Source organism: Ixodes scapularis, unplaced genomic scaffold (genome assembly GCF_016920785.2).
Source record: "Ixodes scapularis isolate PalLabHiFi unplaced genomic scaffold, ASM1692078v2 ptg000582l_1__unscaffolded, whole genome shotgun sequence".
NCBI classification, from domain to species: domain Eukaryota; kingdom Metazoa; phylum Arthropoda; class Arachnida; order Ixodida; family Ixodidae; genus Ixodes; species Ixodes scapularis.
This window is the reverse complement of record NW_024610003.1, coordinates 43,470-55,155: the sequence shown is the minus strand read 5'-3', so window position 1 is coordinate 55,155 and position 11,686 is coordinate 43,470. Positions and strand designations below refer to the sequence as shown.

Genomic DNA, 11,686 nt, shown 5'->3' with positions numbered 1-11,686 from the left:
GCGCTCTGAATTTAGACGCACTGTTAAAATTTCATCGCTCCAGCTAGTTTAGAACTCGTTATATACGCGAAAATAGGTTTTGGGACTCTGCTCGGAAATTAACAAGCCCGACCGAGTTCAATCGTTCGCCTGTGGATATTCAAGACCGCTGGAGTGCATTCATCGATTGTGGTCGTGAAAACAACATCATAGGAACATGTGTGTGCAGTGAAACCGTGTCAGCTCATCTCAATCGAGACTCATCGATCAACGGGGAGGGTGTCCCGAGCACAAGTGGATGGATATACTTCAAAGAGCTGCCGCTCGCTCGGAATTAGAAAACCATTAAGCTATCCAATTGTCGGGAAAGGGTGTCGCACCAGGTAGGAGTGTTTGTGTGTCAAATTTCTTCGAGATAGCAAACGCAAAAGTTGTTTTATCGACCTAATAAAACCGCTCGGAGAACTCGGCTCATTTCTGGTGTTTTTTCTGTTTTTTTTTGTTGTTTTTTTTTTTAGTGAAAAAAGATGACTCTTCAGATTACCATTTCTTTTAGGTAATTGAGAAGTTGCATTAAAGAAACGGCCTGCACAGTAAATACAAATGGTTCTATTGCGATTATTTCATAATTGAACCAGAAAAGCACATTAATGTTGGCCTAATAAGAGAGTCGGCTGTTTTTTATGTACTGCTCATGTCTAGGAAACGAAGAGTGCTAGAGCGACGATTCATTTTTGATACGAGTGCTTGCTTTCCTCCTGTAATGAACGAGCCCAGGTTGGTTAACACAGCTGGTGTCAAAGTTTATGTACGAACGCAAAAGCTGAAGGTAGTCCTGATTTTTCGAGCCTTTGAACAGTGGCGTGGGGTTTTGTAGTGTCTGAGAATAAAGAGGCACTGCAGACAAGAAGACTGTGTCCTCGGTGTTGCTTGCCCACCCCCGTAAGATGTGGAGACACACTTCATTGAAAACCTACGTGATTTACTAAGACGGGGGTTTCTGCAGAACCCCGTAGGGGGCTGTGCAGAGAATACAGGTCGACATCAAGCCTTCAGAATTCACAGGTACCATTCGACAAGAATGCTGTAGCTGGACTTGAAACAAGCCGACGTGGGGAAAGTACGGAAGCCGAGAAAACAAATGTGTCGGCCAAGCCGTAGCAAGGACGTCCCAGCACGACTGCGGACAGCGTTATCCTGGCTGTGCAAAGTGGACGTCCCTCGGAGACAAAAGGCAGACTTTTGGTATTCCGCAGTAACCATGCCTGCGTTCAAATTTTGGCCGTCAAGGGAAAAGGGACGTAGCTTGAGGGTTCCAACTGAACAGGTAGCAAGCTAGAAGGTTACTCGTGCTTCAGTTTAGCTCATCTTGCGCCAGAAAGTGCACAAGGGGACGAAATAGAAAGTGTCGGGCCAGTTGTACTGTAGGGGCATGTTTGTTTGTTTGTTTGTTTATTGGAACTTTTGACAATACAGGATTGTCATGGTGCTGAGGCAAAAGGTGACAGTAAGTCACCTGACCAGGCCCCTAGCACCAGACTACACTTGCAGCAGATGCAGCAGATGCAGCAGGCAGACTAGTGGTAGAGTGCTATAGTTAACCATAAACAAAAACAAAAAATACGCAGTAACTAGATCACTACACTACATACGCTCTTGCAATGAAAAATAAATAATTCGCAACATGCAACAAAAATATATGAACTACATTACTACAATTACATCTGTACACATAATTTAGAAGACCACAGTATTATGCGGAAAGTAAAAAATATTGTTTTTGATTTTTTTCTGAAAGTCAAGAGGTTTGAATTATGATCGATTATATCGATCAAGCCAGGGTGGAGGTTGAGAAGATTGGGAATCTGCCAAGATAGTAATTGCGTACCGTAATTTGTTCTGGTTCTGATTTTTATAAAGTTTGTATTTCTAAAATTGTAGTGTGTATCAGTATTCGTATATGTAGAAAGGAATAATTCACGGTCAGTTTTAACTTGGGAGAATATAACCTCAGACAATCGTTGATTATACAGTGCCTCAATATTCAGGATACGATGTTTCTCAAAGTATTGGAATGTATGATCGCGGCTTGATAGGTTTTCAATAAATCGTATACTTTTTTCTGCATTAAGTACAAACTAGTCATATTACATTTAGATGTAACCCCCCAGACAAGTAAACAATAGTGCAGTCGAGAATGAACAGTAGTGAAATAGAGCTGACGTTTTAGCCACATTGGTAATAAGGCACGAAATCTATTCAGCATGCCAATAGACTGTGCGATGTCACGCTTCACAAAATTCACATGACATGTCCAGCGAAGGTTTTCATGAAAATGTATGCCTAAGAATTTGTATTCGGTAACCCTTTCTAGTGACCGTGACTGGAATACTATTTCGGTAGTAAGGTTAACTGGTCTGTTAATTGAGGAAAAAACAATATATTTTGTTTTGTTAACATTTAGAAGCAGCTGATTCGCATCAAGCCACTTCGATAAGTTTTTGAGCCATGCGTTTGTGACAGGAATAAGAGATGATAGGTCCCTGGATGAAAAAAAAACACTCGTGTCATCGGCGTAAAGTACTATGTCTGGCGTATGGGGGATAGCAACAATGTCATTGATATAAAGAAGGAATAGTATAGGTCCTAATATTGATCCTTGCGGAACACCAAATTTTATATGTTCAGTGTCCGATTCTATACTATTAGCTACCACAAACTGGCTACGATTTGTCAGATAACTGCGCAATAGTTTAAGTGAAATGCCTCTAATTCCGTAGTGTGGCAGTTTATCAAAGAGAATATTATGCTTGATAGAGTCAAAAGCTTTATTGAAATCTACGAAGATGCCTATAGTGTAGGATTGATTTTCTATATTGCTGATAAGTTTTCCTCGAATGTTAAGTAAAGCTGACTCAGTGGATTTACCTCTCTGAAATCCATATTGGTTTGCAGAAATTAGTCGGTATTTATGAAGATGATTAATTATTCTAGATGTCTACAAAAAGCTCTGTAGGGTTGTGTGGAGGCCCTCTTGCAGCACAGATGTGTATTTGTCCTCACCGTCTCTGGAAAAGACGACCATAACACAGAATGAACGTCCCTCGGAGACAAAAGGCAGACTTTTGGTATCCCGCAGTAACCATGCCTGCGTTCAAATTTTGGCCGTCAAGGGAAAAGGGACGTAGCTTGAGGGTTCAAACTGCTCAGATAGCAACCTAGAAGGTTACGCATGCTTCAGTCGAGCTCATCCTGCACCAGAAAAAGCACAAGGGGGGAATATAGGAGTGTGGGAGCGGTTGTACTGTGGCGGCATGTCTAGAAAAAGCTCAAAAGTGATTTGTGGAGTCCCTCTTGCGGCGCAGACCTGTATTTGTCCTCACCGTCTCTGGGAAAGACCACCCTAACAAAAGAATGGACGTGAAACTGAGGCAAAGGGCGTAGTTTTGCTTCGAGGTAGAAACAGCGCCTGCGTTCAGATGTTGGCCGTCAAGTGAAAACGGACTTAGCTTGAGGGTTCAAACTGAACAGGTAGCAAGCTAGAAGGTTACTCATGCTTCAGTCGAGCTCATCTTGCACCAGAAAAAGCACAAGGGGGGAAAATAAAGAGTGTGGGGCCAGTTGTACTCTAGGGGCATGTATACAAAAAGCTCTGCAGGAACAAACCTTTTCCCGAGGTGGACAGCAGGGGCCTGAAGACATAAATAAAAAAGAAGTGACACATTTAACGAGTCTTCACTGCGCCAGAAAAACAAGAATCAGCTCATTTCTTTTTGAGACCTCAGTCTGTATTAGGCCAAGAATACAATTTTTCAGACGAGCTGTCTCAATGTAAAAACACACTTCCTTATTAGTACCCTTTTGACACACAAACAGTACTACCTGGTGCGAGACCCTTCCCCAACAATTTGATAGTTGTACGTACCTATAATGGTTTTCTAATTACGAGCGAGCGGCAGCTCTTTGAAGTCTTGCTCGCGCTCTGGTGAGCCTTCAAACGACCAGCCGCTCCGTCGAGCGCGCGCCGCACGAGATGAATGAATTAAAATAATCTCGCGCGCATAGCGAACGTTCCTTTTACCCGAGGGAGCGCTTCAGAAGAAAAAAGCAAATTGTGGTAGCAAATGATGAAGCGGTGAGCAATATCGAACCTGAAAATGACTGCTTTCGTGCGGGAAGTCGCATCAGTGCTCGTACAGTAACCTATCGACTCGATCAGAGGCAAACTACAGTCGTCGGGTCTTCTACGAAACGCCTGCTCACGTTTGACACCAACATCGCGTCTCGGAAACGAAAATTCAGCCTCGGAGGTCCGAACACAGGTTCGGAAATTAGAATTGGCCGCCATGACCATGCCCACGGTAAAAGCGTCGTAGCTTCGCGAAAGCTTTTATTTCACACGTTCAAAGTGGTGTCCATAGAGTCTAGAAAGAACAAGGAACACATCGGTGCTAGCGGCGATGAGATACGACCAGTATTAATGAAGGAAGTGTCTATTCTGCCGGCAGCCGGCAGAATAACCGGAGGGGGAAAAAGTGCCGGCAGTAGTCGCCTATTGGGTCTCGTATAAAACGGATTGTAAACACGCCTATTCCGAGCTGTGGATTAGCTGGAGCGCGCGCGCCGAACGTGCAAGACGTTCGAAACATGAGCTCCGTGGAAGCGTCTGCAACGGCCCTTGCTGGCCGCGGTTCTAATCACTCCGGTGAATCGACGAACGATGACTATAAAATTGTTTTACCACAGATGCCTACAGGAATTACGAGTGAAACATCGGTGCTTCTGCATTGCGATTTGAAAGGGCGCCCCTACCGTATCCAGGATTTTCGACAAGAGATGGCCAGGTGCGGCGTACTCGGCGACATCGCAGCACTTGGTGCGTACCAAATGAATCATGTTTGGATGGCTACCCTTCGAACGGCAGAAGCAAAGAGACGACTCGTGGACGCCAAGGAACTGCAGGTGAAGGGTCTTCGGTGCCTCGTCGTGGATCCCAGCATCACGGAGGTACGGCTTCGTCTCCACTGGATCCCGTATGATGTGCCGGACGACGTTGTGCGTAAGGAATTGGAGCCGTATGGCAAGGTCCTGGAAGTGAGCCGGGAGAAGTGGAATGTTGAAGGCTTCCAAGGGATCGAATCAACGACAAGGTGTGCGCGGATGACACTGAACGAAGGCGGCACGGCCGATACCATGCCACACCAGCTTCGGATCCAAGGTGGTAACGTACTTGTTGTGATCCCTGGTCGGGCGCCCTTGTGCTTACGCTGTAAGCGCACAGGTCATATTCGACGAGAATGCAGGGCGCCGAAGTGCTCGGAGTGTTTTCGCTTCGGGCATTATGGCACCGAATGTGTCAGGTCGTACGCCAGGGTGGCCAGCGGGGCCGGGACGGCCGAGGCCGAGACCAATGACCACGCCATGGATGCCGAGGAAGCGGAGCGTACTACCCAGGGCTTGGCGCCAGAAGTTTCAACCCCTGCCAAAGAACGCAAGAGTGAAGGAAGCAGCTCCTTGGGGGCAGCGAGAGAGAACGGAGGTCAACCGGAAGGCGCACCTCCCAGCGGTGCCGACGTGAAACCCTCTGATGCCGGAGCAGACAAGGAATCGAACGACGCAAGCACCAACGGACCTTCAGATATGGACGACACCAGCGAGTCAACTAAACGAGCCTTCGATGACGATACGGCAGCAGGAAACGGAGCACGCCAACTACACCCCTGGATGGAACGCACGAAGAAGGGGCGTTACCAGCCCGCGCCCAACGATCCTAAAGAGGAACGTCGGCGCAGGGAAAGCAAGTAAGGCGTTCTTTGCCTGGTTTCCTGGTGTTTAAGATTGCTGCATCAAGACAACTTGGACCCTGACTGCTTAGGTTTTTAGTGTCTGCACCGAAGCACAGCACATGATTTGTGAGTCCCAATCAGCCATTACAGTTGCAACGCTGAATGTTCGTGGTTTATGCACTAGAAAAAAGCAGTACCAAATACAGCGATTATTGTCGAAAGAGCAACCCGATTTCTTGGCGTTGCAAGAAACTAAATTGGCTGAGGCGGAACAGGTAGAGGAAGCAGTCAGACCTTTCATGCCTAACTACGAAATCTGTGTGACGCATGCAGTTGGTCATTCGGCAGGGTGTTTCCTACTTCTGAAAAAGTCGGTACCGTTGTCGCAGTTATGCGTTACAACGGACACTGAAGGACGTTTCATTATGTGTGATTTTGTGCTAACGTCAAATCAATTCAGGCTTATTTGCATTTACGCCCCAAATGTGACCACTGACCGCGTTTTATTTTTTGGCGGTTTACGTCGGTATCTTGATTGCGATAGAGCTCTAGTCCTTGTGGGTGACTTTAATTGTGTTGTACGACAGTTGGATAGATCGCCAATAAGACGGAACGCTGATAAGAGTGAACTACTTTTGGGCGAAATGTTGGAGGATTACGACCTGATTGATGTGGGCACTGTAAAAAACGCGAAGAAGGAAATGCGCTTTACCCATTTTCAAGCGTCGTCCAGTGCGCGTTTGGACAGGGTGTATGTTTCTGCCCCTCTAGCAGAACATTTAGGAAAGTACCGTGTCACTCCAGTCTTTTTCTCAGACCACAGTCTGGTTATCGCGACGATAGGCGACAGAGCACCTGAAAAGAAAAAGTTTAATTGGAACTTATGGAAACTAAACATAAAGCTTCTGAAAGACAACGTCTTTCTAAAAAATGTAGAACAGTTTTTGAAAGATGCTTTTAAAGAGCCGGGAGTGGACGTTTTGGAGAAATGGGAACTGGCAAAACAAGAAATTAAGGCAATCGCCATTGAGAGGTCATCAATTCTTTCGTACAACGCCCGGTGTGAGGAACGCAGTTTAAACAAGAACTTGATAGAGCTATGTAAAGCAGAGTGCGAAAGACCCGGTAATGGGGTAAAAGACGTCGAGTATGTCAGAGAAAAATTAGATCAGCTCCACCGCGAGCGCTATCGTGGTGCAGTAGTGCGCGCCCGTGCAGAAAAATACACAATGGGCGAGCAGCCCACTAAGCGTGCCTTGGCAGACGAGAAGCGTTACGCACTTCGGAACGAAATAGCCGAAATTGAATTCAAGCAAATGATTACTACGGATCCCGAGAAAATAGCACAGGCCTTCCTCGAGCATTACGCACAGCTTTTTGCTAACAAAACGCAAGGGTGTCATACGGACATTTATGCCCAGCTTTTAGAAAAACTGCCAAGGCTATCGAATGATGAACGCGAAGAGCTTGAGCAAGAAATTACGATCCAAGAAGTGGAGCGCGCAATCGACGACCTGCCGAACTCTAAGACGCCGGGACCGGATGGATTGGGCGCAGAATTTTACAAGAACTTTAAGAGCCTAATAGCTAGTGTTTTTTTGAACGTCATACATACTGCCTATGAAAGAGAATGTTTGCCCTTTTCGTTTTCTCGTGCCTACACTGTCCTGATACCGAAATCTGATGACCCCGTGAAACTGTGCAGCGTCACCGGTTATCGCCCAATAACGCTATGCAATACCGATTACAAGATCTTCGCGAAAATTCTGGCGCGTCGTCTTCAAGGTGTCGCATGTGAGATAATAAGCGAGCATCAAACGTGTGGGATACAGGGGAGGACTATCTTGACAAATGTGCATGTGGCTCGTAGCGTCCTGGAGGCCTGCAGTGACAGCACCACGCAGGTTGCAGTGCTACAGATAGATCTAGATAAGGCATTCGACCGTGTTAGCCATGATGTACTCTTTGATGTTTTGAGTCATGTCAATGTTGGTGACGCCATCCTAAAAGGTGTAAAGATGGCCTATAAGGACTGTACAACAAGGCTTATAGTGAACAAAGAGCTCAGTTCTGTTATTAACGTACGAGAGTCGGTACGACAAGGTTGCCCTATGTCTCCCCTTTTGTTTGATTTGTATTTAGAGCTTTTCTGTTTAAGCGTAAAAAATAGTCAACGCGTCCGAGGTTTCCAATTTTATAATGCAGAAGTAAAAATAATGAGTTACGCCGATGACATTGCTGTTTTTTGTAGGGACAAAGAAAGCGTTACCGAAGTCATAACTTTGGCTAAAAGGTTCTGCCACGCTACTGGTGCTGTTATAAACTGGGAAAAGTGCCGTGGTTTCTGGCATGGTGCTTGGGCCACTACACCCTCAGAATTTGAGGGTGTATGCTGGGACACAGTGCCGTGCAGGTACCTCGGGGTGCCATTGCAAAGTTTCCGGAATAGCCAAACGTACTGGTCGGGTGTCGCTACCGACCTGGACAGGCGTGCTTCTCGTTGGAAGCAACGCGAGCTGTCCATTTTTGCCCGAGCGACTGTTTGTAACGTTTTTCTGATTGCGAAGCTCTGGTATGTTCTTCAGGTCATCCATTGTGCGCGAACCAATGTTCAAAAATTTCATCGAATTTTCGCCACGTTTATTTGGAACTCGAAGTATGAGCCGATGAGACGAGACAATCTTTTTCATCGAGTTTGTAACGGTGGCGTGGGGCTTTCCCACCTTTTTGTCAAGCAACTTGTGTCGCGCTTCTTTTTTTTGAGAGACCAGGAACACCCGTTCATTCGCACACTGATTCAAACAAAAGTGTCACCACATTTGCCATCTTTTCTTGTTTCTTCTCATGGCGGCGAGCCAACAAGAATCACTGGTTTTTTGAAAGAAGTTGTTGACACGATGGGGTTTCTGACAGCACGTTTTTCTTTGAATTACCTTTGTGATGTCAGTAAAAAAGCGCTCTATCGCGATTTAGTTGTGAGTGTTTTCCCTATGCCCTTGTATCGAGGTGTGTCCCAACATGGCCACGATGTGCTTAGACGTGTAAAAAGGATGTGTGTTCCCGCGGCTGTTAAGACTTTCTTTCATAAATTACACACGAATACCTTGCCAGTTAAGGTTTGGCTTAAAGAAAGAGGGATCTATGTGCCATGGTCGGTAAATTGCCTTCTATGTAAAAAACCTGAGACTATTGAACATGTGTTTATTTTTTGTTGGGACGCGGTATTTTTCTGGGATGTCCTCCAACGCACTCTAAGGAAAGAATTACCTGTTACCCCAACAGGGATACGTTTCCTTAGAGTGGATAATGATAATGAAGTCCCTTATGACATGATTATGTTGTTAGCTTTGTGCAGCATTTGGAGATCACGTATGGCTGTTCGACATGCTGACCTCGACGCAAAAGAAGTGCGGATATATTTCTTCAACCTTATAAAACAAGTACAGAGTGTGTATTTTAACTGTGAACCTGAGCCGGAGTGGACTAGTATTTTAAAATCACTCCTCGAAATGCGTGATTTTTAATACGCCGTGCAAAAAAGCTGTGCAGTGCTGTTAGAATGACATGAATGTTTTTGTACCTACCATGCAATAAAGAAAAAAAAAAAAAAAAAAAAGCTGTGGATTAGCTCAGTGGGTAAGATGTGCGCTTCGTACACAGCAGGATCTTAGTTCAATCCCCCGAGAAAATTTGTTTTTTTTTTTCTTCGGACTTTTGTTTTTTGTTGAGGTATTAGGCGATACTTACGGCATCCCTCTTTTAGAATTAACACTACAAAAAGAACGCGCAAAAAAAAAAAACAGAAAAAACACCAGAAATCAGCCGAGTTCTCCGAGCGGTTTTACGATAAAACAACTTTTGCGTTTGCTATCTCGAAGAAATTTGACACACAAACAGTCCTACCTGGTGCGAGACCCTTCCCCAACAATTTGATAGTTGTACGTACCTATAATGGTTTTCTAATTACGAGCGAGCGGCAGCTCTTTGAAGTCTTGCTCGCGCTCTGGTGAGCCTTCAAAGGACCAGCCGCTCCGGCGAAGGCGCGCGCCGCACGAGATGAATGAATTAAAATAATCGCGCGCGCATAGCGAACGTTCCTTTTACCCGAGGGAGCGCTTCAGAACAAAAAAGCAAATTGTGGTAGCAAATGATGAAGCCGTGAGCAATATCGAACACGAAAATGACTGCTTTCGTGCGGGAAGTCGCATCAGTGCTCCTACAGTAAACTATCGACTCGATCCGAGGCAAACTACAGTCGTCGGGTCTTCTACGGAACGCGTGCTCACGTTTGACACCAACATCGCGGCTCGGAAACGAAAATTCAGCCTCGGAGGTCCGAACACAGGCTCGGAAAGTACAATTGGCCGCCATGACCATGCCCACGGTAAAAGCGTCGTAGCATCGCGAAACCTTTTATTACACACGTTCAAAGTGGTGTCCGTAGAGTCTAGAAAGACCAAGGAACGCATCGGTGCTAGCGGTGACGAGATACGACCAGTATTAATGAAGCGAGATCGAAGAAAGGATCGGTGCCTAAAGTGAGGAAAGCGAATGGCTGGCTTCGATGTGAAAACTTTCAAACGCCGTTTATTTCGCGAAACTCGCATCACACAAGAAAAGAAATCGGTCTCTGTCCAGTCCAGGGGCGGCTGGGAACAAGTGTCCCCCATTTGATATCGTAAATTGAAGGTCGTAATATAGATTTCAGAAATTCAATATTTTCAATGGTAAAACAAAAGGCACCAGGTGGCGGGATTTACCGACCGGTCGGAATTGCTCAGCCGCACTCATGGATCCATTCATTCGAAACGGGTCATCTATCTATTCATTCATAAAAAAATTCATTCCTGGCCGTGTTTTAAAATTAACGAAATCATACTGCGAGGTAAAGCTTCTGTACACCTGGCGTTTTGAAACCTGCCTGCGTCCAGCGTTCTTTTATTTCTGCTGTCACGTGACACGATCCGCCCGAGTAACTCGGGTTTATTAGGGTGAGATTTGAAACACAGCCCTGGTTTAATAAAACCAAACTTAGAATTACGGGAATCGTCTTATTTTTGAAAACGATGTCGTCGAGACCCGTGTTCCACAACAAGTTTAAATTATTTAGGTCAAGTATTTAGAAATTTACCGCCCATTCGTGGTTCTGGTTTGGTTTTTGCAAAAAAAAGCAAATGGCTGCCGCGTGTTTTGCTCGCAACCGGAGGTGATTCAATCGCACGAAGCTCGGAAAGTAGGCTAGCTAGGACATTTATTTTACCCAGGGAGTAAGAGTATGTTCCGAGGAACATTCGAGGCGCGTCTCATTGATGTAGGTATTCTAAAAAGAAAGTTATCAACAGAAGTTTACGTGAAAGTAAGGCTTTCACTGTACGATGTTTTGATTTCACCTATGCTCGTATAAAGAAAACTACGATAGCTAGAAAGTTCTAATTCGCAGCGAATGATCGCGCTCTGAATTTAGACGCACTGTTAAAATTTCATCGCTCCAGCTAGTCTAGAACTCGTTATATTCGCGAAAACAGGTTTTGGGACTCTGCTCGGAAATTAACAAGCCCGACCAAGTTCAATCGTTCGCCTGTGGATATTCAAGACCGCTGGAGTGCATTCATCGATTGTGGTCGTGAAAACAACATCATAGGAACATGTGTGTGCAGTGAAACCGTGTCAGCTCATCTCAATCGAGACTCATCGATCAACAGGGAGGGTGTCCCGAGCACAAGTGGATGGATATACTTCAAAGAGCTGCCGCTCGCTCGGAATTAGAAAACCATTAAGCTATCCAATTGTCGGGAAAGGGTGTCGCACCAGGTAGGAGTGTTTGTGTGTCAAATTTCTTCGAGATAGCAAACGCAAAAGTTGTTTTATCGACCTAATAAAACCGCTCGGAGAACTCGGCTCATTTCTGGTGTTTTTTCTGT

General features: G+C 45.4%; 1 protein-coding gene across 1 annotated transcript; it reads left to right on the top strand.

Annotated features, from left to right (window-relative positions):
- Positions 1–4,607: 4,607 nt before the first annotated feature.
- On the top strand, positions 4,608–5,801 carry LOC121834114. Its single transcript, XM_042287859.1, has one exon. The coding sequence runs from the start codon at positions 4,627–4,629 to the stop codon at positions 5,782–5,784; it is 1,158 nt and encodes a 385-aa protein (XP_042143793.1). The 5' UTR covers positions 4,608–4,626; the 3' UTR covers positions 5,785–5,801.
- Positions 5,802–11,686: the final 5,885 nt, after the last annotated feature.